We start from the raw sequence: 12,519 nt of genomic DNA, 5'->3' as shown, positions 1-12,519 counted from the left end.
TTTCAAGAGGCACTGAACCCACTGTAATGGCTGGTGACAGTAATATATAGAGATTCTAAGGGGAGATTGATGTACAAAATCCCAGTAATGTCAGCATAGCCACTTTTAAAAGGAGTGGTTGACCCTTGAACTATAATCTATTTTTTCAAACATGAGATCCCTGTACAGTATCTTGTACCCCTCAACACTCTAGAGGTTGACAGCACCAAGCTCAACCCATGGCTGAAAAGGGCCATAAATATTGCAGCCAGGCCAGAAACACTCATGTCATAGCAGTCCTAAAGCTTACTAACTGTACAGCCATCTGATCTACTATATTTCTTTGCGTCCTACAGCGCTCTTGACCGAAAGGGAAGCCTCCAAATTAAAAGAAGTGCAGAATGATGGCGAAGACATACCAAATGGTTTGAAAAGAATGCATGAGTTCAGCAGAAGTAGTGTGCTGGAAAACTTGTTGGGTTTGGTCTTACTGCATTCATGGCTGTAATGGAATCCAAACGCTTACAATCCAGTGAACACATTTAAAAATATTACTACTTTGTTGTATAACAGAAGATTTAGAAGAAATACCTAGAATTGTTTTAAACAACAGAAAAGTTTCAAATACAGCTGTTACTTGATTTCATATTTTCACATTGCATCTTGCAGTAAACATGAAAGAGACTATAACAATGCAACTCCAGCAATGCTGAATTTAAGTTTTGTTTAAATCAGGACTTTAGAATTTCTATGACAAAACACGCAAAAAAAATCTACTATGTTTATTTATTTATTTTAACCGCGGGGGGGGGGGGGGGGGGGGGGAGAAAAATCAAGAACAGTACACAGCCAGGAAAACAAAACAAAAAAAACAGTATAGATTTGCTAAATGTCACCATTTATCCTCTAATATTCACCCCAGATAGACTAACGGTAGGGAGGGAGGCGGTATGTGCTCGTGTGCACACGGTCAAATAAAGTGAACTACAAGGTTGCAAACTTCACTGCTGACGTAGATGGAGGCTGAGATCAGGAACCTGGCTAGAATTTGACAATAAAAAGAGCCTCACTAGCAAGGAGCTGCACCAGACTTGGGAGGAAAAAGGTAAAGGGCCCTGATGAGTGTCCAGATCAGGCAATACATGCAACCAAGTGATCAAACCATTTGTAAATTGTTGTCAGTAGACTGCAAAGGGTGACAGAGAATTTCCTTTGCCTATAACACAAAAAAAATCTCTCTGGGGACCTGATTTACCTATTCCAGTATCTTCATTTTCATCAAAATTAATAGGAATGTACCCACTGGTACCTATAACATACACCTTAAAAAATAGAATCTAACCAATTTCAATTTTCAACAAGATATCTCATGACAGATAGATAGTATCAAACTGAGTGAAAGATCTCATTTTACTCAGTCATTTAGTTTGTGCATTTGCATTGCAAGACCTAGTTTACATGGCATATGATAACCATTTTTAAATGCAACAGACACACATGGTAAACACAGACAAGGTAATACTCTGATGAAAGAGTAGAGACTAAATTATTAAGATAGTCTTGAGACAAGCAAATTATGATAATTAAATTCTGAATCATAAAACGAAAGAAAAATAGGATCTGGAAGGGACCTCAGAAGGTCACTTAGTATCCAACCCCCCTGTTCAGGCTGGATAATTCCTGTCTAAATCATCTCATCCAAGTATTTGTCTTACCTGCTCTTAAACTAGGTTGAATGACAGAGATTCCACCACCTCTTAAAGTAGTCTGGTCCAATGCTTAACCACCCCCATAATTAGAAAATTCTTCCCAACATCCAACCTAGATTTTCCTTGTTGCAATTTAAGATTGTTTTTCTTTGTGCTATCCCCTGTAGCCAAAGGACATAGTCCATCATGATCCTCATTTTGTATTTGAAGACTATTATCAAATTCCCCCCTCAGTCTTCTTTTCTACAGACTGCATCATCCCAACTCTTCCAACCTTTTCTCATACATTTCTAAGACTCTTAATAATTTTGATTGCTCTCCACTGGATACTTCCTAATTTGTCTACATCTTTCTTGAAGTGTGGTGCCCACATAGCACTCCAGCTGAGGCCTCACCAGTGCTCAATACAGTACAAGAAAAAAAAAAAAATCACTTCCCTTGACCTGCAAGAAACATCTTTGTTAAAAAAAGCCCAGTATGCTATTGGCTTTTTTTTTTTTTATTTTGTTAACCAATATTCAGCCTGCAGTCCACTATAATTATCAGGTCCTATTCTGCAGTACTGCAACCTAGTCAGTCATTCCTCTAGTCTGAATTTATGCATTTAATTGTTCTTTCAAGTGCCGGAACATGCACTTGTCTTTACTCCGTTTCATCTAATCAATTTTGGACTATTTCTCCAATTTAAATCTGAATCCTAATCCCGTCTTCAGCTATCTGCAGCTGTACTCAATTAGCTGTCATCTGCAAATGTGACAACTCAGCACTTCATCATATCCTCCAAATCATTAGTGAAGATATTAAATTAGTACTAGACCCAAGACAGACTCCTGTAGAACCTCACTTGATACCTCTTTCCAATTAAACACTGAGCCATTGCTGACTACTCACTGAGCACAATCCTAACAGATATGCACCTACCTTACAGTAATTTTATCTAGACTATTTCTAATGAGAAACATCATGGGAGACTGTGCCAAAAACCTTGCTAAAATCAAGGTATATCATATCCATTCTGTTCTCCCTCCATCCACAAAGCCTGTCAACTTGTTGCAGAAGGACATCAGGTTAGTCTGGCCCTCCTGACTTGAAAGAAAAGGCTAGAGAAGGCAGATATCTTCCCTAACTCTAGGCTGCTTATCTTCTCACTTACTCTTGCTGCCAACTATGCTTATCATCTGATAGCTCACCTTATTTGTGAAGATTGACGTAAAAAAAGACATTAAATACTTCAGCTTTGAGACTGCCCTCCCCATTCGTAAGGGGCCTACACCATCCTTGGTCTTCCTTACTGCTAACATATTTGTAGAAAGATATTTTTGTTGCCTTTTATGTCCCTGGCTAGCTGAGACTACACTGGGACCCTAGCCTTCCGGATTTTCTCCCTGTATGTTTGTGCTATACTTTTCTGTTCATCCCTAATAATATGTCACATTCCCATTTTTGTAAGATTCTTTTTTAAGCTTTAACTCATTAAGTAAACCATCCCCTTTAAGCAGGCTGGTCTCCTGCTGCATACTGAGCCCTAATTCTTTTTACCTTCTAATATAAAAATCTAAAACAAAGGCTATTTAAAAAAATTGCAAAAATTGTTTAGGTTGCTTCCACTGAAGACCCTCTCTCTTTCCTATCCTCTCTTTATTTGTATGGCTCAGTGATTCTCAACCAGGGTGCTGCACCTTGGGGTACCACGAGTTCTTTTTAATGGTGCTGCACAATATTAGCACTGTTAGGTGTGGAAATGCCTACATACTATTTACAAGAGAAATCCAGAGATTTCAAACAAGAATCCATAGTATCAGATACATTTTCATCTGCTGTGATTTGAATTCTTTGCAGAAGACAAATTTATTCTTATTATTATCTATTTATCTTAACTATTTAATTTTTCCAGTCAAGAAACACATGAAAGCTAAGAGCTGGCATTTTATGAGGGGTACCCCGAGTCTAATAAGGTAAGTGCATTTAATGGGAAGATGATAAAGCAAAATAATAAAAGCAAATTAGTTTCAATATGAGATGAGAGTTGTCACTAGTTTATCAGTCCTTAAACTCCAAAAAAGATGGGTGTCTGATTGTCTAGCCCAACAAAAAAGGTGGGGGCAAAGTTTTCTGGGACAGAGCTGTACTAATACCCAGTGTGTCCACAGGTGGCAAATAAGGGAATGACCTTCAGCGAAGGTTAGCTGTGAAATAAGCAGGGTTAACTTTTGGTTGCTCTCACTTACATTTTCAGTAATATCTTGGCTAAATCTATATCAAGGCCAAAAGTTTTGTCAGTCTAGCCAATAAGAGCAAGTGAACAAGAACCACACAAAAATTATAGTATATTGCAATTTTATAAGAGTTCTTTGCTTTTATCTGCTGATATCCAGCACAAATTCAAGTGGAGGAATTAAGAAATCTATTAACTACATTTCAATTAAATATCTGGAATAAGGTGAGAAGAGAGTCAAAAGCTGAGACAATCATGTTTATAAGTATACAAAACAGAAGTTGAAGGCAGGACAGTCTATGGGGATTTGTTCTTTCCTCATTGCACTGTTCATGAAAACGTAGGAATCTGCAAATTTCTGCATTTTGATTATCCAAATACCATTATTAACCAGACTGCAGGGACCTGACTAATTGAGCTGGAAATATTATAACTCAGTAGCTATATAGTCTCTCTACAGTCTGTCTGGGTCAGAGTTCTACTTAGAGTACTCTCTTTAGAAATGTATTTGCTCCAGCTTATTAAGAAACACAGATCAACAGACATCAACACAGAAACACTCCATCAAAGGAACCTTTCCTTTAAGTCAAGCAAGAACTTAAAACCCATGTTCCTATATTTAGAAAGCGGCAAATCTTTTCACCCATTACACAAATCAATCATGCATTGATTATGGTAATTTAAGACCACCCATAGGTCTCCATGATCATTTATGTACAGAGGCATTAACAGTTTCAAACTCTTTCACTCCAGATAGCTTCCAGCACTTTAAACTTAAAATGGGCCACAAAAGAAGGGGAGGGGGTAGATGGGGTAAAATTTTATTTTCTTTAAAGAAAGTACATTATTCTCTTTAAATATGTAACAATGGATTGTGCTAAACATTACATAGGCTGACAACACTACAGATATACAACCAGCATTCTTTTATCTATACTTCTGTTCCACTGAAAGTACTGTTCTAACAGGATCCCCATTCCTCAAGAACTGAGCAACTTCACTGTGATTTAATATGAAAAGAGTTAACATATAATCATATTAACTGTTTTTACTAAAGCCCCAATTCCTAATCAAAATGCATACATCATCACAACTCATTGAAATAGAAGTTTCAGTTATAAAATTATGTCTGAAAGGTCACAAAGCAGGACTCAAAAATAGAACCTATTCATTTTTATCTTGAAATAATTCTGGACATGTAGAGTTGCCAATACTGCAACAGTAATGGCAGTAAAGTATGTATTATACCTCTACTAGCTGTCCTGCCTTCTAAACTAGTTAGTTCTTCTAGTTGTTCAGGAAGCGTCTCCCAATTTATCAAGTGAAACAATTAATAAAAATAGGTTCATACCAAAAAAAAAAAACAGGATGCAGACATTAAAGCAGCGTAAGAAAAGAATTCTAAAACTCTAAATGGCAGGTGGGTGAAAAGCAGTTGAAATGATGACAGTGCTGAATAACTAGCCTCTCTCTAATAAGAGCAACCACCAAAGATGCTCATTCTTTGAGATGGAAGTTCCAGGTACATCTCAAGTACGTAAGCTATAATGGGCAGCAACAAGGTCAAAACCAACCCATTCTATTATCAGTGATTTTATTTAAACAATACATATGTCAAAGCATGCAACATTCAAATTTGCTAAACTTATTAAGACTAGAAATTTTAAGAAAAATCCAACTAAAAGGACATCCTGAAACAAAACAGGTTAGGAGGGAGGGAGACTTCTGACTCCCACGTTAGAAATAATTACTGAACCAATGACAGAAATATTCCAAGCAATTATGCCTTTTCCACAGGTGGTGAAAGGACCATATACCCGCTTTAAAAGTGTTCAAGTAATATCCAATTAAGTAGACTTGGCTCACATTTTTAGTTTTAAAGTAAAAAATTGTAACAATATACATAATCAACATCCATTCTTTAACACAATTTTCTTGTTAACATAGCCAAAAAAAATCAGCACCCCGTCTTCAGTTTAAAAATAAAAAAGATAGCAGAGGCAACTACAGACCTTCCATATATTTTAAAAATCTATGAGAATAAAACCACCATTTAAAAAGCTGGTTACTTTTCTCTCTCAAAAGGAATATCTTCCAGAAGATAAAGCTGTTCAACCTACAGCCCAGTTCCAAACTAGACAAGTACTGCAATCTCCAAAAAGTAATAAATATAGAGTTAATAGAACAAGTTCAAACATTTATTTTGGTTTATATATGAATGCTGGGTGACTGATGGTTAAGGATAATCCTCACAATCAGCTTAAAACAATTAACATCCTATAAAATACTGGCACCTTTTCACTTGAATACGTTCTCTCAAAAGTAGTTTTATGCTCTGGATCTGGCTAGGGAGTCATCTTTTCTGTGCAAATAGATTTATGTTTACATTTACAGGTATACAAGGCCTCATTTATTTTTTTTAAATTGTTGCTCTAACAGGAGTTATCCAAACTGGTGCAAGCTATTGATGGTCCAATTTGAACATGACTGAACCAACCAGGTTTCCTAGGTTGCCCTCATCCAATTTATCCAAAGACTTGGAAGAAGGTACTGGAATACAAAGTAAATGGAGTTTGCCAAAAATAAAAATCAAGTCGAAGACAAAGTAGTCCTCTATTTTGTATTAACAATCTCCCCGGAAGGAATTCTGGTGTTCCAAAATCTCCACAACCAACCACTGAGGACAGGAGTCATAACTTTAAAATAGTTGCACCAGCCATTGTCCTATCTGTACCTGTACTCACAGAAATGCCGTAAGTGAAAAGAACCTCTCTTCAGCAATCTTTCATAGTTGAGGGTGATCGTCTTACATGACTGTCTTATCTGTGTGTCCGAAGATGGCTGATGAGGCTTATGCAGGGTCAACAGACTACTGCAGCTCAGACAAGTGTTTCCATATGGAGGGATGGCACTGTATTCTTGAGTAGGTCTGCAATATGCTGTTTCTGTCACTCCCATTTTTCCATCTCCTGCTGTTATCATGAGATTTCAAAGTAAAGGAGGGGGTGGGAAATCAGCTCCAGGGCTTCTCCTGCCCCACTTCAGCTCGGCTGTACAGGGAGTTGGAAATGGCCAAGGACAGGAGCAGTGCTGAAAAGTTCCTCTCTCATACTTGCTCAGGGCTGGCAGGAAACAGGGGGACCAAGCAAGGGTGGGGAAATCTGCCTGCTGACGCTGCTGCTATCCCAGCTCACCACAGAGCCCACCTGGAGTGCAGCAGGAGTGGCTATCGAGCTCCCTCACCCTTGGGTAAGCAGGGACAGTGGGAATGGCAGCAGCGGTTGTGGGGTGAAGCAGGACAGGATAAGACATGCCATGAAGAAAGGAGGGGAGGGAGTCTTACTTCCCTTGGGGACACTGCTCCCACAGCATCAACTGAGAGAGAAGTGCATTTGTGCTACAGTGCCCCCTCTGAACTGGCCCTTGTCTATAGTTAAGTGCCTCAAAGCACCAGCCTTTGCCACTGCCTCACCTGTATCAAGGGCTAACCATACCTGATGTTCATGTTATCCTTTTAGCATTTAAGTAGCTGGCATTTCCCCTTCAAGAAAAACATCAACAAAGATGAAAACCTGCTTCCATAACCAAAGGGTAGGGATTATAAAGATATAAATCAACATATAGTGAAAAGCTGTGAAAACTATTCATAAAATAGTGCTCAGTAAGACAGCTCACAAATCTGTGGTTCACAGTACAGCTGTTCTTCCTTCTCAGCAATGTCACCATCAAACCCTTAAAAGAGATTACTAAGATCATCCTAAAGGGACTTTTTTCTCAACTGCCTTTAAGACAAGGCAGAAGTGCAAGTGGCTTGCCATACTTTCACTTGAAGGTCCAAAACCAGATGTAGCGGCACGTTAACTACTGAAAGATGGCTCCTCCCCAGTGAATGCATACTTAAAACAGAAGCAATTTTAGATTTAAATAAACCCAAATAAAATTCCTTAGGCTGGTCCCATCTGACCAAGGGTTTGAAATTGTCCAAGCTAGCACGAGACATTTGGAATGTAGTAAGTGTTGAGGAAGTCCCACAACTGGCTGCACCCAAAGGTGCCAGAATTGAAATAAAAATTTCCTGCATCTGGAGCACTGTCAATTAAGGCATAAAGATTAAGGCAAAAAACACCAACTACAAAGAGAACATGCCAGCACAGGGCTGAATAAATTCTCAGAAGAAATGCTCTCCTGCAGTGAACCTGTGTGATATGAATGCCGACATACACACTAATGCAGCCCCTTTGCAGAACAGATCCTTTCCATGATTCCTCTGCCCCTTGCTAACATACAATACCCTCTCCTTCTTCAATCCCCGAGTTTAACATTAGATTCTTGAGATGTTTTCCCTGAGCAAGTCTGGCTTGTCACACTGGCAAAGAACAACAGTGGTTCTAAGGTAGCCATTTTAGAACAGCCAGTATCTCTACCGCACTCCCCCAACAGAGAAGCATATAATATATACATTATATACATATAATCAGTAAAGAAAAAAGAAACTGAAGGACACGGTTAGATAGCGATACATTGTTGCTGTCAGATGTGATTAGACCAGGTTATCGAGCACTCGTATCTTCATTTCCTTTTCCCTTTTAGCCATACACATGGAAGGAAAAAAACCCAAACAAACAGAAATGGAACATACATACTAAGAGGTTTCAGACAGTCTATGAAGCATCTGCCCTTGTTATCATGTCCTGAATTTGTCTTTTGTGCACAGACCTCAAATTGTGAGCATCCAAATATGCTGTTCGTAACAGAGATGTTCTATGACATGACAAAGTCATAATGATAAGCTTCTTGAGAAGAGGGCAGGAGAATTTGGATTTGTGCTAGGAGAAAGGCACTGGCACTATCTACTCAGGAATCTTCTTGGCTGTCTCAGATTTATTCAAAGCAGTATGGTCTCTTTGGGGTATTTTCATGAAGTTCTGGAGGATCTCCCTACTTTTGGTTGTACTCAGAAGTTACTCACCTAACACACTATGGAACTCTCCTTTATTGGAGAAGATATAACCAAAAAAGAAAGCTCTATGGAAACATGCAAGTCAAGAAACTAGTTCAAAGCTGAACAAAACATGTACATCAATGGACATGAGACACAATAGAGGATCCAAGGTACTATGAAGCAAGTGTTTAAGTGCATGGTTTTGAAATTCTCCAAGTCAGAACACTTAGACAGATAACTTCATGAGTCAAGTACAAAGGAAAAACTGCTGAAGATTCCAGAAAAACATAAGGCAAAAACATGCCAGTGTGATATGAGAATGGTAAAGTAGATGACAGAAAACCAAAAAATGTGCCAAAGACAACACTGAAGCAGGCCCCAGAACACTTGCAGCAAAACTTTCATGAATCAGACAACTGGACACAGTCTGGAAGGAATCTGATAAAGAAAAAAGTTGTCAGTGGGCCCTTTCCCTATTTTGAAAAAGGAAATAAATGGTAAATTTGGAAGCACAACTCATAGAGGACACAGTTTGGACTCCGCTATGCTCCACTGCCCACAACAGTAATGCAATCTTTATTAGCCAATGGATTTATTACAATGTATTTCCCTATGAAATAAAGAATCAAAAGGATCTCAGTAGACTGTGATCACAGATCTTTGGCAGTGATCACTGACTTTTTTATTTCTTTATTTTTTTTAAATACTATGGACCCTCTCCAGCAGATATTAAGTATGTCAAACTGTATGGCAATTTAAACAGCACGTGCTGTTTGGCCTAATACAGGAAACCCTTGTTATTTGTGGGTTTGGCATTCACGGTATCAAATATTTGCGAATGCTGAACCCACATTTTAAATACACTTGATATGCTTACAGGAACTCCTCGGGAGCTCCATGCTTGCTGCCACCGGGCTTCCACTGCCGCCGCCACGCTCCCGCCAGAGCTGCCGGAACTGTGCCCCCCGCCGCTGGGGGGGCACTGCATTCACAAACGCAGTGCCTTATTCACGGATTTTGCCATTCGTGGGGATACGAGAACGTATTCCCCATGAATGGCGAGGGTCACTTGTACTAACTAAAAACCTGTTCCCCTCAACTTGCAAGATTATCAGATGGTCTAACAGTATGCTGTCTGGTAAAATGCCAATGCCAACACTGAGAAATAAAAATTCTAGGAAGGTTCTGCATCCTTATTGCCTAAGAATCTAGACTGCCAGTGCCTCTCTGCTAGCACAAATCCAACTTCTAGTTTACGGCCCTGATCCTGCAAACCTCTGTACCCAAAGAGCCCCAACGGAGTGAGCTGAGCTTCATGTGTGGAGGTCAGCTAGCAGAACTGGCTACAGAAACAACTAAGTCTATTCTCCATTTCTTTAATTAACAATCTGACAACATGGAATTTTCAACTGATTTAAACAAAGAAAAAAAATAATCAAGGAGAATAAATTCAAGAACTTACCTTCAGATTTTAATTTTGTAAGAACAAATATCAGATAGTTGTTAAAATCTGGATACTGATTGAGTTGTTCCAGTTTCTAAAGAGTAAATTTTGTTAAGGAAAAGTATGTAACAATTGATGATAACAGTAACTTCTAAATAATTAAATCCACTTCCACAGTGAAAAATCTTTCAAAGAGCAATTATCTTCTGCAACACGCAAAGTCCTAATTCCGAAGCACGAAAGCTTATATCCAGTTTCAGTGAAATTCTGAGCAACTGGTGCAGAAAATGAAAACTCAAAAGGTTTTAATTAACTTCTAGCCATGCAGGAAGAGAATGCTTTGCAATATTCACATTTTAAAAATTTTTAACGTTTAAGCAGCATAGACCTTAAGCAATCTACTAACTAACCCACTGTTCAGCAAGACACATACGTAACATTTTTTATTTTTACTTCAGAAAAATTATGCCTCTCAATATTAAAACCGTTTATAATGACTCTGTATGGTCTACTAGCCAAAAAATTAACTATGATCCTTGCTCTTGGACTTCAATATAAGTCCCTTAATATTAAGGAACATGACAAAGTACCTTATTAAATAAAACATGGCCAAAATGAGATTTCAGAGTTGACAATGCTGAACAGCCACAAACACTGCAACATGAAATTGCTTGTTTTTAAGAAATGGTGACTATATAGTGCTAAACTGGCCTCATATATACATTCCCATTTCTTAAGAGTACCAACTCTCTGAAAGAACATGTTGGCAGCTTGCTCTGATGTGCCTTGAGGAAATCAATAGGGTATATTATAGTATTTCTAATGAGTCATACTGTTACATAGTTCACGGGCCTACAGTTGTTTTCCCCTCTTCCCCCCAAAGTTTGTCATTTCCAGTGACTCCAATCTGTAGGTATTTTACTGTCACTTGCCTAGCAACAGATATCTGGCATTCTGTTATATTTCCCTTGCATCCACTGTGGCCATTAATTCTTATTCTACTCACCAACAGTATTTTAAAAGCTTAAATGGGAAAGTTAGGTGTTTAAATGATTAAAGGAAATCACAGTAAAACAAAATATGTTTAAAAAAATCTAGATTATTTGCTGAACAGGCAACTATGTTTCTTGCCATTTAAAATTATTATGACTTAGATAGCCAGAGTTCCTAAATTAGAATTATTTTTTATTAATCTTTCATTGTTTGTATCAAAGAACTAAGACTTCCTAAATCAAGTCCAATTCAAAAATATCAGACTGTCATGTCATATCATCTCATTCATATACTTATCTAACTTAATCTTAAAATTAAAGATATTTGCATCAAGTAATGACTTAATTGAAAATAAAAAAACTAACAGCACTAAAATAAAACTAACAGCTAGGAAATGCAGAAAACAGCAAATACAACATTTAACAGACAAGTCTCTAGAATGGAAAGAGATGGCTGGAGCAAAATGAGTCACTTGTGCACATAAACATCCCTGGGACATGATGAATGCACATTCCAACAGCCAAATTTTACTCAAGACTGGGATGCTGAAGAGTTGTATCTGGATCAGTTGAGAGGCCATTTTGGAGATATCCCCTTAAAACTGTGCAAAGAGCAACATTTGATTAATAGTTGCCAAAAAAAAAATCAGTTTTATACCATCTTCTCCTAAGGGGAAGTAGAGGGGGTGGAGGGAATAGTGGGTAAGAACTAGAGGAATAGTGCTAAGCGTTGTTGGTCCAGGATTCACAGGCTTGGAAGGCTGGATCATCATCTTTCTTCTTTTCTTGAAAGGAGCTCCAAATCGAGCCTCAAATTATTAGGTCTCTCCCACATACAACTGCTTTTATTTTGGGACTAATAACGTCCCTGAATCAAAAAGGCAGTGGACCCTGGTACCATCATATTTAAAATGGTTTTTAAAGTACACTGCAATCTACTTTATTTAAATTTGTTTAAGTTATATGAACACATGCTGTTTGGTGTCAAAAACAAAAAGCAATGAGGAATGCAGGGTATATTAAAAAAAAAAAAAGAAAATAAAAATAAAATTGAGATGACTTAAATATGATGAAGATAGCATCTACCCCACTAAGCACCATATGACATAACAGTTATCATAAAGGCTTGCTGGAGTAGGCTTAAAAATATATCAAGTGGCATTTAATTATACAGCACAGTTTTTGAAAGTTAGAGGGTTTTTCAAAACTGCACTGTACAACAGTAAAAACCTGCCACT

General features: G+C 38.0%; 1 protein-coding gene across 8 annotated transcripts in view; it reads right to left on the bottom strand.

Annotated features, from left to right (window-relative positions):
- Nucleotides 1-12,519, bottom strand: part of TNPO1 (transportin 1) — a 120,274-nt gene that overhangs the window by 70,056 nt on the left and 37,699 nt on the right. For all 8 annotated transcript variants that reach the window (XM_006268811.4, XM_059725088.1, XM_059725089.1 and 5 more), the window contains one exon: nt 10,308-10,383. In XM_006268811.4, coding sequence (XP_006268873.1) covers nt 10,308-10,383 — 76 coding nt within the window. The remainder of the gene's footprint in view (nt 1-10,307; nt 10,384-12,519) is intronic.

This window comes from Alligator mississippiensis, chromosome 3, assembly GCF_030867095.1.
Source record: "Alligator mississippiensis isolate rAllMis1 chromosome 3, rAllMis1, whole genome shotgun sequence".
Lineage (NCBI taxonomy): Eukaryota > Metazoa > Chordata > Crocodylia > Alligatoridae > Alligator > Alligator mississippiensis.
The sequence above is the reverse complement of the archived record's forward strand: the minus strand, read 5'-3'. Positions and strand labels throughout refer to the sequence as shown.